The 19,663-nt window shown below is 38.2% G+C and overlaps 1 protein-coding gene across 4 annotated transcripts in view; it reads left to right on the top strand.

Annotated features, from left to right (window-relative positions):
* PPP2R5A (protein phosphatase 2 regulatory subunit B'alpha) overlaps window positions 1-19,378 on the top strand; it is a 44,801-nt gene extending 25,423 nt beyond the window's left edge. For 3 of the 4 annotated variants that reach the window (XM_080586303.1, XM_080586305.1, XM_080586304.1), the window contains 10 exons: window positions 3,295-3,387; window positions 5,661-5,791; window positions 5,988-6,047; window positions 7,250-7,358; window positions 9,728-9,781; window positions 13,725-13,775; window positions 14,763-14,882; window positions 14,965-15,092; window positions 17,254-17,355; window positions 18,133-19,378. In XM_080586303.1, coding sequence (XP_080442429.1) covers window positions 3,295-3,387; window positions 5,661-5,791; window positions 5,988-6,047; window positions 7,250-7,358; window positions 9,728-9,781; window positions 13,725-13,775; window positions 14,763-14,882; window positions 14,965-15,092; window positions 17,254-17,355; window positions 18,133-18,265 — 981 coding nt within the window. In that variant the 3' untranslated portion in view covers window positions 18,266-19,378. Of the gene's footprint in view, window positions 1-3,294; window positions 3,388-5,660; window positions 5,792-5,987; window positions 6,048-7,249; window positions 7,359-9,727; window positions 9,782-13,724; window positions 13,776-14,762; window positions 14,883-14,964; window positions 15,093-16,359; window positions 16,418-17,253; window positions 17,356-18,132 lie in introns of those variants that run through there. The other variant, XR_013948908.1, reaches the window with a different exon arrangement.
* Window positions 19,379-19,663: the final 285 nt, after the last annotated feature.

The following is a 19,663-nucleotide window of genomic DNA, read 5'->3' as shown; positions in this document are numbered from 1 at the left end:
CAATAACATTATATATAATGGCTTAGTAACTTACCAGCAGCATGCATAGCCGCTACAAAAGACTGTAGACCTACATTGAAAGTGGTGCAACATGAAAGACATAGCTTTAAAGCAATGCTCCAGACAGTTGTAGCAACTAAACTAGCGTGCAGAGGCTGGCGTTAGTCACCCTGTGTTTCTATTTAGGGACCTGTGGATGGTAGTTGTTAGCTTAAAGCAATAATATTCTAGTGGTCCCTGCAAGAAGGAACACGGAATCACCAAAATGTAAAAGGAATTATTTGCTCTTTTACCCAAGCAGACCAGTTTTTGAGAACTGGAACTACCAAAGCCAACAGTTCTCCCATGATTTAGTAGTATTTCTAACGGTAACCCTTCACTTACACTCAGGAAAGTTGAGCATACCTGTCTGTTTTTTGTTTGTTTGTTTGTTTTAAAGTAGGAGCAGCCAGTGTCTGTTACAGATAGAATCCATCCTTACTCTCCTTGTTGATGCTTAGGGTTGTGCTTCTGAGTTTGCAAGCCTTAGTTTACAGGAGAGGGGTGCCTGTCCAGAAATGGCCATTAGTGCTTGCTTCCTGAAACACCTTGGATAAAGCTTCGTGGATTTCCCAAGGTTCCCAAGGAACTCCAGAGTTACTCGACACTTCTACCAGCTCTGCAACTCACTTTTGAGCACGGATTGAGTAGCTAGCCGTTCAGGGATTTTTGAGCCCTAAATGTTTGTTTTTCTGAAAGCTCCTCTCCTAAAACAATAGCAACAATTGAGGTTCTGCAATAGCAAGGATTATACAAAGCATTCAAACAGTGACTAATGCATCTTCTCTCTGTTGTAGAAATGAGACGTGCTGCTAATTATTCTCAATATCTGATGGAAAACTCTTGCATTAGTATTGATTTGTTCTACTTTGTAGACGAGGCACACCTATTCCAAAACCTTGGGTTTGGTTCTGACTGATACCCTAAAGTTAATCTTGGGCAGTTTGTACCAAGACGCTGTTAGAGCATTATGCTTTAGCCTAGTTCTTCTGCTGGATGTTTATCCCTGTTCCCATATCTATTTATGGAAAGAAGCCATAATTGTCCTCCCTGCCCCCCCTTGCTTTAGGGGAAGCAAAACACACCCGTTTAGGCTTCACTCGTAAGAGGCACTGTGGCCCAACGGGATGCTAGGGGCTCCTCTGTATCCTTTCAGGTTTTAATATATTTTCTCCAGCATACATAGGACTGTGCATCTCTGTACTGTATTGTACATCAGTATCTTCCTGGAATATGCCTGGCTTTCACTTGTCGCTGACATGGCTTCATTGTGTGGCTGGATCTTTGTTATCCCATGGTTAACTAGCATTCAGGACCAGTATTCATCCCTTCTTTGCTCAGTTTAATAGTTTCTTGTTGCTTAGCAGAGCTTTTTCTTGTCTTTTTAACTGTCTTTGCAATTGCTGAATTTTGTCCTGTATCTGTCTATTATTACCTGAGGCCTTCAGAATCATCTTGTCCCTTTCTTACTGATACCCTGATATTGTTTTTTCCTTTTTTTCCCCCCCCCGGCGATAGCTTCCAATATTGCATGCAGCATCACCCCAGCAGTTATCATAAGAATATTATTTGTTGTAGTCACTTAAAGAAATGTTTAATATATGAAATAATGTGAATATTTAATTAAATTTAATTCCAAAATTAAATCCTATAAAACTGTTAATGACTTCCCTCCAGTCATATGCTTCCCATTTCAATACAAACCACTAAAAATTTATCTAATTTCTAGCTTGAAAAAGATCAGTAGCCATGGTCAATCTCTAAGGCAGAAGATGGAGTGTGGAAATACGTATGATTACACTATTGGATTGGCTATTACCAGACTTCTAAAAATTTGTCCTCCATTGTTCTGCAACTGTTATTGTCTGCTGTGTTTATGCACAAGAAGACAAATTAAGGCTGTACAGGGAAGCTTGAATTTTATACAATTCTGTTTATATGACATTTGTGTATGTTTAGACTGTTGATTTGAAAAGCTATTGTTATGGTCTCTGTCAGAGGGGAGGAAAGAGTGAAGGGGAACTTGTGGTTTTGAGCTTCTGCTCTGCAGATACAGCATGCCCCACTTGAGGCTATGCGTAATAACTGCGATCTCAAATGTTCTAGATAAAAGTACTTATTGCTGAGCGCGTTTCTCAAGTGAACTTCGTAATTATGCGTTACTCAGATGTTGGCTCTTGGGGTTTTTGATAGGTACTTGTAGTGGTAATCGCTGAAATACGTGCCCGTGTGTATATGACCTCAGTGTGGGTTTTATTCAGAAGTCCAGTCAGTGATGTCTGCATGTATCTAAACTGCATTTTAGTATTACTGCTAATTGTTTAACTATCGTGGAGCTAAGACTAGGCATTGAGACCATAAGAGGCCCTGAATGTACCTAAACTGAAGACATTTTTCCTCTCAATTCTGTCTTAAGAGACGCCTGATGTGTATTTTATAAATTGGGAGAGTTGCGTGCATCCTCCCCCACCTGCCATTGTTATGGAAACAGTAATTTGTCTTGGACTTCTGATGAATCCAAAAATACGGGACTTGTGCTCTGGCTTCTTCATGCCTTTCTCTGCTACCTCAGGCCCTCGCTGTCTCTATCTCCTGTCTGTCTTTCCATCTGTGGGCCTTGCAGGATCATAGCGAATGGGGACTTGAACTCAATAGAAATAAGTCCTACAAAATATAAAGGATATTGAAGGTAAATCTGCAGAAGGTCCTTTTGTTTGAATTGAATGCCCAGGATGTAGAAATGTAACGCTAAGCCCAACTGTTAAGCTTCTACGTATTCATTCAGCTTTTTAATGACCTTTCATTTTTGGAGCTTGCAGCTGAAACCTGGCTTCAGAAGCACTTAGCAAACTTTCTTTAATCTGTTTTTACAGAATTACATAATGTTAGAGCACTTAACTTTACCCTCAGTGTTGATAAGTGTTGGATAACTTATTTCTACATAATATGTTCTTAATATAGTAGGAAGTGTGAATTTGAGTAATACTTAGATCTTTCACTTGATTTTTGTGTTACAGTGATATCTTCAGTAAATTATTTATTAAGCTTTCTCTCTTCTGAGAGTTAAAATGTTCTTGATACATTCTTACAGTAAATTCCACTAGAGGCCATGATTAAGCAGTGATGTGTTAGACCTCAGTTTCCTTTTTATACCTTTTATGTATGCAAATAGTCCCACTGACTTGGGTGGGGTATAAAATCTGTATTATGGTGTGCTTATTAACTTGTTCAAAATTTTCATTTTAATGTTTGTAGTTGGTGTATGAATTTTTCCTAAGATTTTTGGAGAGCCCGGATTTTCAGCCTAGCATTGCAAAGAGATACATTGACCAGAGATTTGTACAGCAGGTGAGTAGAGAGGTTTCCTATCTTAGATTCAAAGATCTCCTCTCAGATTTAACTTACCTGCTGATTGTACACTAAGGAGATAGTAAAGCTTCTGTTTTGATACTGGGTTAAACCTTAGTTGTTCCAACAATGATTTCTGCCAAACACTAAATGAACAGCACTTCATATCGCACAGGCTATATGTAATTAGCGACTTCAGGAACACTGTTTTCAGGTGGTATCCTCAGTGCTTTGCAATACAAGATTTTTGTATTTTGTATTTTGTGAATACAAGTTGTGCTTGTAATGATTTGTAATTTATTTCCAGTCAAATCAACAGTGGGCCAATTAAACTGTTTTAGTGCTTTGTAGTGCCTTTTTGTTTGTTTTTTTCATAGAGGTTTATACTGGGAAAACTTAGAGCAGAATTGTTTTTCCTGTGAATAACTAACTTACTGTATATGAAATGTGTTCCAGCACCTGTTGTTACTGAATAGTGTCATTCTCATACTATCATGTGTTAAACATGGAGGGAAAATCAAGTAAGAATATACATAGGAAAAACATGGAAAATTGTTTCACCACGCAAAGTAACTATGAGCAAGAAAGTTAAGTGAGACAGTAAATATAACTCGTCAAGGCTGTATGATACAGTAACAATTTTTGTCCCATATTACGTCAGTGGGGATTTTTACCATGTCAAAATACTCATTTTTTCAAGGAAAAGCTTGAGTGCTGGCAAGCCATCAGAGTACAGCAATGAAAAATAACAACATAGATGGACACTTCCCCTTCTCACCTTCAGTGACTGTTTATATTTCCGCTTGTTTGGTTTTACTGTTCTTGTTTATAGGCGTTCCCTTCTCTGTTTTGTTCAACTTGCACACAAAATTCAAGGCTGAAGCTGCTGCTGACCTACTGGCCGTGGAAATCCAATTTACTAATTGGACCGTGGTTCTTAGGAGCCATGTTGCAGAATTTCAGTTCCTGATGTTTTCATGTGATCTTTAGAGTACAGGAAAGACAGCGTAATGCTCAGAAAGCTATATATGGGAGAAAAAGTGGGATAGCGGCCCTGAGAAATTCCTTCTAAATGTAAAAATGAAATGAGCCCGAGCAAACTTCTTGAACAGCTGTTTCCAGTGTCTGTTGCTGGTTGGTGTAGACATACCTAAGCTTGTAGACCTGGACTGAGCAGGAGGCTGTAGTGATTACTTGAGATAAGTTACTAACTTATTTAGCACAGCTAGTATTTCTAAATATGCTCTTACTTGGACAAACAGGAGGAAAAAAAAACAACAATAAAGTAGTGGCCTGTAATGGGATTGGAATATCTTTTGATGTCTTCAAGAGTGTGGTCTTTTCTGTATCCTTGGAAAACCTTCCACAAGCAAAAGTGTGTGGGAAGTCTTGCTAGTTTAGCTTATTGGGACATTTAGTCTGTTTTAGAGAATCGGTTGATTTCATTACCTTATGCTTAATTCTTATGAATTTAGATTTTTGTAATGGTTTCTTATTAAATCTTGAATGTTGAAATTTCCTTGTATAGGAACAATACCAAACATGATCATCACCCAGAATCAATAAGAAGAAAATGGGGTACAGGGGGTAGAGGGGTGGGGAGGTGTTTAGATAAAAGGAGACGGGGGAACACTGTTAGATTCAGACAGAAATGAACCAACTTCTACTTGCTGTGATTTCCCACCCCCACCCCTAGCCCATTTTTAATGCATTATCATTCTGTTAAACATATGTATCCCTCTTCTTCCCCTGGGGAAATGTGCATGATTCTTATCATAGACTTGTCTTACAAAATGATTCTGCAAAGAATTATGGGTTTGCTTAACCTTGAAGACGTGAGTAGCTTATTGAAAGCAGTATTACAGGATTTTAATTAAGAAATTGTAAATATATGACACAAATTTAATTCATTCTTATATCTTAAAGACCACTTACCTAAACCACTTACCTAAAACTTGATAATCTCATTCTTAAAATTTCATTTTTATTTTGATAGTGTAATTGTTGGAATAGCTTTGTTCATGTCTGTTGTATACAGGCTTTTTGATATGACTGAAACGAAGCTGCTAGGTTTGCTTATTAAAAAAAAAAAACAGCTTTATTAAAAGTCTAATTTTGAAAGTAACATTGGACATCCAAACAAAATTTTAGGTCAAACTGATTCTATTTTTTCTAATGCAAACTTGTAAGTTCAAGATAAAGCTCAAATTGGTTAGTAGCATGGCAAAATTTAAGTCTTCTAAAAGTAATAAATTTCAATTTAATTTTTAAAGTTATTGGAGCTCTTTGATAGTGAAGACCCACGAGAACGTGATTTCCTAAAGACAGTTCTTCATCGAATTTATGGAAAATTCCTTGGTTTACGAGCATTCATCAGGAAACAGATTAACAACATTTTCCTCAGGTATGCTCTGTCTGGCTGTATGTCTGTCTAGGTTGAGCAATATTTTATATTACCTTCATGGTCTGTGACTGCAGTGATTTGTTCTTGAATGAAAAGACCTGGTTTTGATCTGTCATCAGGCTTTCAAATATCTAAAATTTGTTAAAGACTTTTTTTTTTGAATCTATCTTTCAATTTTTGTCTCTTTTCATAACAGGTTTATATATGAAACAGAGCACTTCAATGGTGTTGCTGAACTTCTTGAGATATTAGGAAGGTAAGTTTGATCTGACAGAAAAAATATGAAGTGTTATTGTGGGTGTTTGCTTCAGCTTTCTTGCTTTGGAAATGGGAAAGGGAGGAGTATAGTAATGAGTGATAAAGTGCAGTCACTGATATAATCTAATACTGTCTTAGTTACCATGTGAATATAAAATTAGGATATCGAGTATAAATTGTTCTTTTTCAGTACAAGTTTTAAAGATGACAGGCAAAATATTTCTCAAGAGTCCTTGCTTGTGAAGAATATATCCAATAAAGGACATGTTCTTTGACTCAGACAACGAATGTTTACTTTTCACCTCACATTGAATAAAATGCTTTAATCTTCAGCAGGCTGGTTTTGTTTAAATTATATTCAGGAAAGCCTTGTAAGCGTTTTAGTTACCATTTTTGCCATTAATTCACTAATTTCATTTTTACTTCTTAAGTTCTTTGTGGTAGCATTTTACTAGTTTTCTAAAACTGTCACTGATATATTCACAGTAGAAAACTTTATAAATATTACTGCCTTACTAAAAATTCAAAGACCGTGCAAGTATCATGGAAAAAATCATAATGAAAATCAAGTGAAAGGGATACTGTTTTCTCAAATTAATCTAAAATCTAGAGGAAAAAAAAACCACACACACACCAAAAAAAACAACCTCCTGAAGGACTGCTGTTCTACAACTGACTCTTAAAAGAAGATTGAGTTAGTGACAACTTTTTAACTTCATTTTTGTATAGAAAAGTTGTTCGACAATCTCAGAATAAGTGTCCAAACTGCAATGTTAAAATAGCATAAAAATTATATACCGTCTATTTTTTTTCTCCTGCAAGGCAAGTTGTCTTAAGTGATTCTGTGCAAAATGAATCCGCTTCCTGATGTGTGTAAGCTTTACCATTAAACAGCAAGACTTACTGTAGATTATTTTGTCCAGTGGAGGTCATGATAAAAATACTTCAGCCTCATCTGAAGAGTATTATTGGACGTCTACTGTGGTTCTCTTGTGTTCCTACCAAGAGGCCAGACTTGCATGATGCCAACACTTCAGAGATTGTGCATATGTAAAGTTAATTTATGGCTTCATAATTATCAGGTTTAATTTACAGGAATTCTCGATTTATTGATAAGAAAAAAATGTGTTGTTTTTGGTGGTGGTGATGGTGGTGCCTTTTTTTAAAATAAAAATAAATCCTACTTCTTCATGTTTTCAGTATTATCAATGGTTTTGCACTGCCACTGAAAGCAGAACACAAACAGTTCCTTATGAAAGTTCTGATTCCCATGCATACTGCAAAGGGATTAGCTTTGTTTCATGCACAGGTAAGCTTTTACCTATTTTTAAGAGTTGTGGTTTTCTCTGTATTTGCATTTGAAACTAATGAAAATTTAAAGCAGTATGTGTTATAATGTCAATATTCAGAGGTATTTGCAAATGCAATCTCGGATACCTATTTATTTTTAAGATCTTACATATCTTGTCTAAATGTTAATTTTTAATATTACGCTAAATATCTCAAAACGATAGAATGTAACAGCAATTCGAAGTTACATCAACTGAAGTTTTTGTGGTTTGCTACTCAGTCACACTTTAATCCCAGGACCTTGTTCCATTGCTACTTTGTGTATGTAACTTAAACGCTGTGTATAAAGGAACCTTGAGTATGGCCAGGTGCTTATTTCAGAAGTGCTTTTTTATTTCTAAAATTCCAGTGACTGAAGGGAGGGGAAGGGTGTTGGATATAAATGGCAGAAATGCTTAATAGCTCTCCAGATCAGCCAGAAATTATGTAGATCCATGACATGCTGTCAAAATGTTGCAGTTATTCATTTGACTTCCATTCTTATACTTAGCACAGACGTTCATCATCTTACTGAAGGAATAATGTATATGCTTTCCAGACATATGGCACTTGAGTATTGAATATATTTGATGAAAACTCGCAAGTAATTCTGCTGTGGCTAATTAAAAATTTGCTTTGTTAACTTAGCTTGCTAATATAGCTCCTTTATAGACAAAAGATACAAGGAAATGAGCTTCTAATGAAGTGAAATCATTATGACTATATAGCCTACAAACAGGATCAAGACAAGAGCTCAGTTAAAACTTTATATGAGAGTTAGGAACTAATTTAATTAAATCACTTGTCTTTGTGATTTATTACTGTGCGATAGGCTGCTCCATGGAATGAGTCAGTGATATGAAAGGGACCCGTCATATGCCAAAGGTATTCTCATTGATAGATAGTACAGCAAGCTATAGCCTTTTTTCTGTACTATGATTAATCTGGGCCATTGGTACCTGGAAGGGTCCTATAAACTCGGCTGTACTGGGTGCTTTAAAGTAGCATTTGGTTTGCTGGCCAGGCTATTCACCTATCCCTTGATAAACCACCAGTGCCATGTACCAAATAGCACTTGGAAACGAAGGAGCAGTTTTGTCACTGTATATTTCTGGCTGTGTGTTATCCGGAAACCAGCACTGAGCCTACTTCACAGTCAGGAGTGGCCCATTGCTTTGTTGCTACAGCACAATTTAGCCTGCTCTTAAAGTCTTAAAGCTGGCTTAAGATTGAGCCTTTGTGTCTTTGAACAATAGATATATTGCACAGGAACACTTTAATGGGATTTTGAGATTCATGTGTGCTGTGTTCTTTTTTGGGTCCATGCATACACATCCTTATCCTGAGGGTAGGAGCGGTAAGTTAGGCTTGTTGTAATTACAGCATTGTAATTACCTCTTTTGGGATAACAGATTCAAAAAAAATTGAGAGGTAATGCTTGATTTCAGACATGTTAAGTATGGAAATATGTATGCAATGCCCGTAAATAATTTTGTCTCTGATTTATGTTGCGAGATGAAACATACTGTGATTTCCCCATTTCAGTCGTAATGGAATCTAGGGTTTTAACTGCTTCAGCAATAGGATTAGCATATGGTTCTGTGCATGGCAGAGCTGTGCTTGTTTTGTTACTTAACTGTGTGCTAAGTAACTAAACAATAGGTAAATGTAAGTAATTATGTAACATACAATATCACACTTTGGCCTGGGCCAGGAGAGCATGCTTGTGACTTAGTCTCCTTATGCTTCCTGCACTGCCTGCACTCTTCCACCAGTGTCTGTTACTGGCCACTGCTGGGGACAGGATCCTCAGCTGGATCTGAGCTCTTGGGATAGGCAAACATCCTTTCACATGTAATCTTACTGCTGAATTTTGACACCTATTATTCGAGTAATGTGTGTTCAGTCAAAGTTGTTTTAAAGCTTTTCTTCTGAATGAAAGTATCAACTTTGTCCCCCAAAATAGATGTTTGAAAATCCTACCTTATTCACAGTGTAATGTTAATACAGGAACTGAAGGTGAGGAAAACCTGTCTAGATAATGGATCTGAGTTAAGGAAGTACTGTCAAGTTTTAAAGTGATTGTCTTCTAAGATGATAAAATTGAAGATTTTTGGTATGCAGGAAGTTTTTGTAAGATACAGCTAGCTTGTATATCTTGCTGTTTTAATTGCTATTTTGTTTAGTTTGGAAGAACTTTAAATGGCTGTTCTAGGGTGTTTGGGTTGGGGTTTTTTGTACCTTCTTCCTCATCTGAAGTGCTTCCATTATAAGTCGGGATATTTAGTTTTGCTGCAATGTCTAAACAGTGTCTGTTTAAACTAAATAACCATATGAATTACATTCTAGCTCGCCTATTGTGTTGTACAGTTCCTGGAAAAAGATACAACTTTAACAGAGCCTGTAAGTGTTTTTTCAGTTGAATATTTTTCTATTTTTAATTTCAATGTAGTATTTCACTGCAGCTCATTGGAACTGCACAGCAGTGTTATCTGTGATATCTTGATTAATGATCCATAGGCATTTGGGGGAAAGAAAAATAATAGTTAAATCTAGGACAGTTGTTAAGAAAGTCCTGGGTTTGAAAGTGCAGTTCTCTCTTAGTCCATCTCCAAGATGGAGCACAAATTTAAATAAAAATTTGAACCACTGAGATCATGCGAATTACCTTATATAAGATCTTATGTAACAACTGTACTCCCTCCTGGTAACAACTAAAATTTCAATGTTTTTGGTGCTGATGGCTTGTGCCTAGCATAAATTTGAAAATTTTCAGGGAAAACACAGTCAGAAAATAAAAGTGAGAAAGAGTAACAGCACTTTATTTAGACAGAAAGGCCCTGACATTCCCAATGTGATGTTTCTGTTCTGTCCTCTCAGTTACTGGGGTGCCTCTTGACAGTTATAGTACAGGTGCTTCAGGCATCAGAGGCTTTTGCCAGGCTGAATCTCCCACGCCATGCATCGGCAGCTCAGCCAGAAAGGGGATTGCAGTGCTTTGTGCAAGTAGTTTGGCAATGCCCATAAAGAAGAATGCAGGCAGGGCAGCACAGCAGCTCATGGGGAAACAGACTAGTATCAGACCAGCTCAAAGAGAAACTGTTAGTTTGACAATCTGATGTCACTCCGTTAGGGATATGTTGGAATTTAAACACTTCATCACTTTCTGTGACAGAAAAGTGAAGAGCTTTTGTGATTTGTTTTTTCTTAAACAATGTTAATCTTCACCAACTTCTCAGTGGAAGCTTGTTTTCTGCAGGGTCGCTTAGTGTTGGTGTTCCTCATCAGAAAAGAAGTTATTTTGTAGGTGGTGGAAGTAGGCCTGACCATCTATAAATTTGTCCTGTCTGCTTGAAGAGCCTTCCTCCCCACTGCAATGCAGCGTTGCCAGCTTAACTGGTCAATAAGCCGATTTTGTTGGATAGGGTGAGGAGAAAGGAATTGTGTAAGCTCAGTTCCTTAAGCCAAAGGATAAAACAATCCAGGTACTTCTGCAGTTAAAGTTGACATATGAGCAGCAAGCATATAACATTACATAAAAACCTGCAAGGCTGAATGAAGTGACAACATGGCAAAGTCCTGATGTGAATTTACAGAACTGTGATACAAGCTCCAAGCCCAAACTCTGCAGGGGGAAGGCAGGTCTTACTGACGTAGGAGTGCCACAGTACAACTCTGAGACTTCACCTGGGTCATAGCTTACAATTCTGGTCACCTCTTCAACAGTAAAGATGAATTCGGAATGGAGAAGACATGAGACCTGTGCTTGCCCTGGTCATTAATTTGAACATTTATAAAACCTGTTTTGCTATAAGAGCAGTAAAAGTTAGAATATGATAGTAAGTGAAGCTTTAAGAAACTTTCTGAAATGCTTGAAATATAAGTCTTGAAATTTGATGGGGCAACTGGTGAAATAGCATTGTATTTTTTTTATTTGGCTTCAGGTCAAGTAGTATTTTAAGCACTCCATCAGAAGGCTATCTTCATGAGTACCTCACAGTTATTTTTCTGGCAGGAATTGTCACTCAGGCTCAATTTAGAGGACATTCAGTCCGAGCTCTTCTAACTATGGTAGTCTGCCTTAGGTCAGTCCTGATGTTTGCAGAACTGACAAGAGGAGCTCATTACCTAACCCTGCTAAGTGCCATAGCCTTTACATCGAAGAGATTTCATATCATGAGAATCAGGCTAAACGTGCAGCCCTGGTGCATAAGCTGTCTAGCAGGTGTCTGCTGCTGTAAGTCAACTTTATAGGAATTTTGTAGCCCAGGGAACAATATTAATCGTGTGCATCGTGTAGTAAGAGCAGTAAGATTTCAGATCTGCATTCATGTATTTCTTGGAATAAAATCTTTGAACTTAAATGTGCAGGTATCAGCTTTTTTAATGTGAAAGCATGGTCAAGCTGGAAACTGATCCTTCCTCTAAAGAGCAAGGATTAGGTATGTTGTTGAGGTCTGCACTTCTATGCTAAGAACATGTTATTTCTTTGTCAAGTTCAGTTGAGAATGTGAGTCTATGTAGTGAAGCACATTTGGCACTCATTACCGAGTGCTGGAAACTGGGCTGTTGTAGCTAACCCAGTTTTGTGCTTCCAAGACCAGGAAATTCATGCTCCAGTTAAGAGATGTATGGTAGGTTCTCACAGCTTTCCTTTGGCAAATGCAGCCATCTGACATTTTTTGGCTTTCTTGCATTGTTTTGGGGAGCAGGGAAGGTGTTGACAGAATGAGCTATTGCACCTGTAAATGTTCCGATTTGTTCTTCAAAAATACAAAATCTCAGTAGTGTGTAACAGCCATTCAGTTACGAGCTAATTAACGACAACAAAAAGTGGCCCTAGACTTAAAGTGTATTTAAATTGTGAATCTAGACAAACAAGCGTAATTAATTTATGCCAGCCTGACTCCTTGAGGGAGAGGAAGCAGGTGATGAGAGGACTGCCAGATCGGGTCATTTAGGGAAATGGAGCTCAGAGTTTACCCTCCCCACTTCACCGTGCCGTGTTCGTGGAGCCGGCAGCGAGGAGGCTAGGTCAGCAGCAGAGGAGCGGGGCAGGGAGCGAGCTCTGTCTTTGTGGCCAGGCTGCAAAATGGCCCCGTCCGGGCCGCCCCAGGCCACCCACTCCTCCATCAGGTATGGGATGGTGGCGTTGGGAGTTCGGTTGGCTGGGGCACGTCGCCAGCTAGGTGCAACTGCAGGGCTGAGGCTCTGTAAGGGATCTGCTCTTCTTCCCATGTAACTTGCTGCTTTTCTGGATTTGAGCATAAGTTTGTGAGCTGCCTGGGGTTTCCTCACGTGCTGGGTTTCATCTGAAGTGACACTCAGTTTTGTAGAAGCAGAATGTTTGTGTATCCTAGGATCAAAACTGGTGAGCACTTAAAATCCTATTACTGTCAGAAAGTCACTTTTGAAAGTACACATCGTTGTGAACAAAAAAGCCAGCTGGGAAGGTTAAAAGAAGAAAAAATCAACATGGGAAAAATCAAATACGGAAAGTATTTGTGTAGTTGAGTAAGCTTTATGGTTGGGTATGATCCGTTAAGTGCTGTTATATCATAAAAGCAGAGGTCCTTTGCTCAGAATGAAAGTTTATAGTGCTTGGAGAATGTTTCTGCTTCCAAAACATGCAGTTATGGCTTTTTTTAGCCAGCATTAATTTTGTAATTTAGATGCCGTGTCAGATGTTTGTTTCTAGGAAACGGGCCTCCAGTCTTTTTGTTTGTTGTTGTTTCCCTGTTTCCCTCCTCCTCCACCTTGCCCCTCTTAGGAGCTGTGCTTTCTAATTCAGTTTCCTGAAGGGTTTTTTCTAGTCTTACATGTGATAGTTTCCAGTGTAGATACTGGAAACTATTTTCTCTGTAAGTTCATATCATTTCGAGTTTCCAGTCTGTCACACTTCAAATTAAAGAAGAAAAAAGGACGTGGTAGAGGACAGGGCTCCTCTGTATAACCCTGTTTGTGCAGTCAGTGTACGCTGCTTGCTCTTGGGCTTCAAAACCAAGACAGGTGCTCCCCAACACATAGATCAGGAGAAAAATATGCTGGGCTGTCTAGCTACAGGAGATTTAACTTCATTTTGTGATGCTTTGATGTTATCAACATGATATCAATTAATGTGAGGTGGGAGTGGAGTGGGAATGGATAATCAAAGACTTTTGATAAGGTTTATATTATTCTGATAACCAAAACAAGATAAATGTTTAAATAAGGCAACAAAGTTTTTATTGAACCTCTGGATAGGGAAAAGCAAATTCATATTTTATTTAGTTGTTCATTTTTAAATTATATAAAATATGTAATAGAAGCTTGTTCTGGTTTTAACTTTTTTGTATTTTTCATATAGGTAATCAGAGGACTGCTCAAATTTTGGCCAAAAACTTGCAGTCAGAAAGAGGTTGGTTTTGTCTTGTACAAGTTTCTTGTCTGCTGTTATGTAAAACACCGCATGTCAGGTTCATACATCTTACCTCTGCTGTGCTTTTCAAGAGATCTTGCTGAAAACGTGCAGTTCTTGAAACTGAAGAGTGCTCACCTTTGCCGGGCAGCTCTGCCATTTTTTAATGTCAGTTCTTACTATTGTGCTACTATGTTAAAAACTATGTTAAAAGTTACATTCTAATTGAGATACTGCATAGAGAAAGATTTTCTGGGTGAGAAGTGTTTTACTAGTTACACTAGTAGGTTGGGGTTTGTCATCTGCAACATGACCCAGACATAGACTTCTACTCGGTAGCTCAGTTGCTGATAAAGCATGCGTATGTTCTTTCTCCATAGCATGAAAATAAGTTTAAATGGTCTTGGGAAATTTATTTTTTTTCTGGTTGTCTGTCTTCTATGTAATTAAAATGAGTACACTCAGGAGTATGACTCATGGCACCAGATCTCCCCCCGATAGCTCTTGACAAGTGGGGTTCTTTAACTCTGTTGTCCCTGTTTGAGTGGTATTGAATTTTTTTATGCCACCTACCTAGTGTTCTGCAAGTTGTAATTTAAATCAGATATTAACTATTTACTACTACAGAAGCTACTCTGGAGATCTCAAGTAAAGGTAACCTCTGCAGCAATTTGTGAAGAAATAAAATGTTCTAGCATCTTTTTAACTGTGAAGAAAAATATTCTGCAAAAGCAGCTCTGTTAAGTGTTTAGAGCAATTACACAAAAGAACAATTCCACAACGGGAGCTGTAACCAGGTAGCTGAACCTGATGATTGACTTCTTTCACACTGAAAATAAATAAATAAGTGGATGTCTAACGCAATTGCAATTACGTACATTGTTCTTTGCAGGATTCATGACTAATGTCTGAGCTGCATTTTGTTTGTTTACACTGGTGATGTAAAACATTCTCATACTTTTTGATGTATTTCGTTTATACCAACAGGTGATGTTTTTAGGTGAAATTGAAGAAATCTTAGACGTAATAGAACCGACACAATTCAAAAAAATAGAAGAGCCTTTATTTAAGCAAATATCCAAGTGTGTGTCAAGTTCACATTTTCAGGTAAAAAAGAAAAAAACATCAAAAATAACTTGTAGTAATTTATTTTGTGGGTTTTTTTTGACCCCTAAACTTTCTATTTCAGGTTGCAGAAAGAGCTTTGTACTTCTGGAATAATGAATATATTCTTAGTCTGATTGAGGAGAACATTGATAAAATTCTACCAATTATGTTTGGCAGTTTATACAAGATCTCCAAAGAACACTGGAATCCGTATGTAATGTTTAACTATCTATAGTACCATAAATATTTTTTTTTATTCTACTCTTTCGAGTTTAGATCTTAAGCTTGTAAACATGTCTTCCTTTTGACTTAAATCAGATGAAATCAATGAGATTATGGGTGCTAAAATGGATGCCCTTTTCAGCAATATTACCCTTTCACTGTTCTGCATTGTTATGATGCAGAATTGGAATTTACTGAAAACACAGGAGGCAACTGGATGGTGGTCTTGATATTCTAATTACACTTGATCTTATGTGTTGGCTGAAAAGCAAATTAATATTACTTAGACTAAAACAACTTCTCAAGTGATGCTTCTGCTACAGTTGTGCTTTGATGTCCTTTACTACTTCAGATAAATTCTGTCAGTGACTGTGTAAGTAATTTTTGCTGCCTGCCAAGACAAGAAGGCGAAAAGATCCTATCATACAAAAGCAGTGCCTGCCACTGTAAAGGATGGTAGCAATAAGAACGAGTTACTGCTTCGTTTTATATTTAATTCCACAAGTTGTTAGTATTTCTATTTCCTGTTTAAAAGAAACAGTAATGACACTGAAATACTAAAATGCAAAGTTTGGCTGTGTCCAGCAACCTAAACTGAGCTGCAAGTCAAATCTGCAGAATGTAAAGTTCGTACAGGCAAAAGGCAAGGTAGGCAGGAGCCTTCTGCAACTTTGAAGCAAATCAGATACCCTATTTAAGTCCTCAGAGACTCTGAAATTATTCTGAATTTATCTAGATGGCGTGTCTTGTTGCAAACATACCAGCTGAGACTGAATATAAATTTTGGAGAACTAATTCTTGGAGCACTAATAATACTTCAGGTCTCAACAAATCTGAAGAACGTTCTTTCCCTAGCCATGGCCAGAAGTTGCCCTTTACTTCAGGAAGGACATGAAAGACACAAGATAACTGTATCCCTTGAGGACCAGGAAGTTTGGGGGTAGAAAGTATAACTCTTTTAATTGGTTTCAGAGTGTAAAGAAACATACTTTTATCTATCATCTGTCCACCATGGCCTTAACTACTCACTTAAAACCAAGCTTTTCCTCTCAGAAAACCAATAACCTAAATAAGCTTTTGTCTTTAAACCACGTGAATGCCAATGTTCAAAAAAGTGTGTAGACAGACTAAATGTATCGTGCATTTTGAATGAGCGTAAAGCCTCTGATGAATAGTAGAGAGACTTCCTAGTGCCACAATGGACAGAGTATACTTTGGTTACTTCCTTAGATTTTTCTTTCACTCGTTTTTCAAGGTGATGACCGCATGGCACCCCTGCTCTACAGCCTTACAATCAATACTGCTGTGTGAAGGTGAACTGCTAGGGAGGGGAAAGAGGGGGAAGACAGCTTACGTGCTTTTTTGCTAAGTGATAAGTTTGAAGATAGGCACCTTTTTAATGTTTAATTTCATTGCAATTTCTACATTGCTGTGCGTAATTATTAAGAGTAGGCTTAAAGGAGATGAACATTACACTTACCTAAGATAAATTATTGAAATAATAATACCTTCACAAAAAGAGTCAGAAGAAAGAATGATAACTAAAGTGGAAATACTGACAGCCACATAAGACACAGCCAGTATTGTTCTAGCTGTTCAGTTTCTTGAAGATGCCATGGTATCTGAAACAACCATTTGATCTTCTTATGACACTCCTGTGCAGCAGAACTGTCTGCTGCCCTTAAGTGTTCTGGCAGAGCTTCTAGCTGCTGTATTAGACTGTGCAGCTGTGATTCCTCCACTGCATTCTTTTGCCCAAACTTAAACTTGTTAGGCAGGAGTTTTATTTTTCTAGACTCTCATGTTTTATTACTTAAGTATTGCAAAATTGTTGTTAGAATTCAGCTTGTTAAACACGTAACATAACTGAATGGCTTTATAGTACAGCCACTGTACCGATAATTATAGCCTGTATGATTATAAGAGTTGGAAATTTAAAGTTAAATAGCCCTTTCAAAAAGAAGAGTTTGGATATGCATTTTGTTAATTTACAGAGGAAATTATAGTAGATTTTTGTTTCAAAAACTGATTAACCTTACAGTAGTGTCTTAAATACAAAGTTCAGAGTCCAAAAAGGAAATTGAATACTATTTTACTGAAGTTTATTTTGCGTTGAGTAATTCTAATGGTTGTACTTCTTCCATTCCAGAACTATTGTGGCACTGGTATATAACGTGCTGAAAACCCTGATGGAAATGAACGGCAAGCTTTTTGATGATCTTACAAACTCATACAAAGCAGAAAGGCAAAGGTACTGATTATTTCGTCCAAATGTGTGTTATGAATACGTACCTAACATGTACCAGCTGACAAGCAGAACTTAATGGTGGTGGCTGAGGGGTGCCGTAGTGGAAGCGCTGGCTGAATGTTTGCTCCTGGCTGCAGGCTGTCACTTGAGTAAGAGGCACCCATCGTGCAGGTGTGTGGCAGCGCCGTGGCCGGCGCTGAAGCCCCGGGGTGCACAGCGCAGGAATGCCCCTGGCGTTGCTCCTGCCTGGCATGGAGTGCTCCGTCTCGGGTGGGGGAACCGGGCTCAGCTGCTGCTGCAGGGGGCTGCGCTGTCTGGAGAAAGCTCCGCTGGAAAATGCTTTGTAGCTCAGCCAAGGCCTCCCGTATCCTACTAACCTACTAAACCGTACTGCTGGAGCAGGGTGTACGTGGTCCTAGGCCGGCTGAAAGCACACGCTAAGGCTCCTTTCAACAGTTGTGCTTCCACCACTCCAAAACGCTCTTGTTTCTTACTTGTTTGCACATGATAAAGAACTTCCTTAGAACTGTAGTCATCTGTGCAAAACCATGCTACAGCAATTGTTTGAGTTGGAGCAAAGTTACTGTTTTACCTCTAACCTTTACTAATTTGTACGTTCACTTTTTAATAGAGCAAACTGTGATTGCCTCAAAATAGCTTTGGGGAAGAACTTACGCTATGAATTACTAGGTGTAGAAGAACACGGTTGCTTTAGGTACCTGCATCTCCACATTGCACTTAAAAACACATCTGAAATTGATACTTCGCTCTTTCCTACAGAGAGAAAAAGAAAGAATTGGAACGTGAAGAGTTGTGGAGAAAGCTAGAGGAGTTAAAGCTTAAGAAGGCTATGGCAGAAAAGCAGAACAGCACTCACAATGTGCTAAACGCACACAGTACAAGTGCCAAATAAAAGAAATGACAACCTCTACTCGGCAGACATACTTTTTTTTGTACCCTTTTGAAATATCTAAGAATTTGCAAAATAAACCTCATCAGTATATAAACAGCCAGCTTTTTCTCTGGCACAATGTAAATGAAAAGATTTGAATTTAAATACAGCAGTTACGTGATGTCATTACCACAGCATATTGTAAATTTGTCTAATTATTGATATACTGTCACTTCCAGCGTTTCATAGAACTGAATTATCATCCTTTAATGAGTGAAATAATTACGGGAGTGGTGAGAATTATGACTTGAATTTTTGATTGTGTTGCACATAGGTGGTATAGTTTGCTATGTACATTTTTTCCTTGTTTTATATGTGCTTTTCACATCGCTGCATACTTTGGTTAAGAATATAGAAAAGGCTTCTAGTTGTGCTGTATTTTCTCAAATAAAACCAAGGTACGTTACCAGTAACGTGAAAAATGCAGTATGTGCCCCTTACAGCCTTGAAAGGAACTCTCACATGGTGCTGTTCTTGAATTTGTGATTGAATTCAGATTTAGATTTACGTGCAAGTTCACATTAGCATGAGGCAAAGTAGGAAAAGGAAAAAAAGTCAGCTTGATCAGGTCAGGATGGTCCGTGCATCTGCCTGCCGCTTGGTGAGTGCCTCTACCCAATTCCCACTGCCTGTTGGTCCTGGGCCTACTCCAAGATTTCCTCCTGCTATAGCTGAGGATGGAGCTTCCTTTAGAGAGCCCATCAATGATGCTCCTGGTCAGCCCAAGGACTCCCTGCAGAGTAGTGTCATTCTAGAGACGATCTCGGACACCTCTGCATTAGTTTTAGCACCTTGTGGACTGAAGAGCGAGACCAAAATTGGGATTTTTTTTTTTAGTGCAGCAGGAAGGCTGTCAGTAACTAGTTCCTTGTTTTATTTAAAGAAAATGCAGTCTGCTTTTTAAAGGTGGAAAGCTGACTATAGAAGTCTTGTCTGTTTTACTTGATCAAATATTTTTCACATCTTTTATCAGAGTACCATTCCAATCTCTTAAATTGCAGTTGTGTGGAAAACTTTTGTAATGAAAGATCTTTGGGGAATTGAGCAGCATTCAATAAAGTCTTTATGTTTGTATTTAGTGCTGTAATCACATCTTTGTGCTTGTAAAGACCAGGAGAATGAGAACGGCTTTCACAAATAACCCTTGAACTGCACTACACTTGTCACTTAATGAAAAGCCATGAGTTATTTAGACAAAACTGTTAAACCCCAGTGACCCGTGCTTCTAACTTTAGTGAGTAGGGTGGAAGGATTCGTTCTGCTCTATTAAGCACGTGGGGCTAGAGGAAGAGGCAAGAGCAGGAACTGCAAGTGACTCCCTCCTCCCCTCACCTGGCTGGACACAGGAGAGAACCTGTA

This window comes from Anser brachyrhynchus (genome assembly GCF_964034855.1).
Source record: "Anser brachyrhynchus genome assembly, chromosome: 3".
NCBI lineage: Eukaryota > Metazoa > Chordata > Aves > Anseriformes > Anatidae > Anser > Anser brachyrhynchus.
The sequence above is the reverse complement of the archived record's forward strand: the minus strand, read 5'-3'. Positions and strand labels throughout refer to the sequence as shown.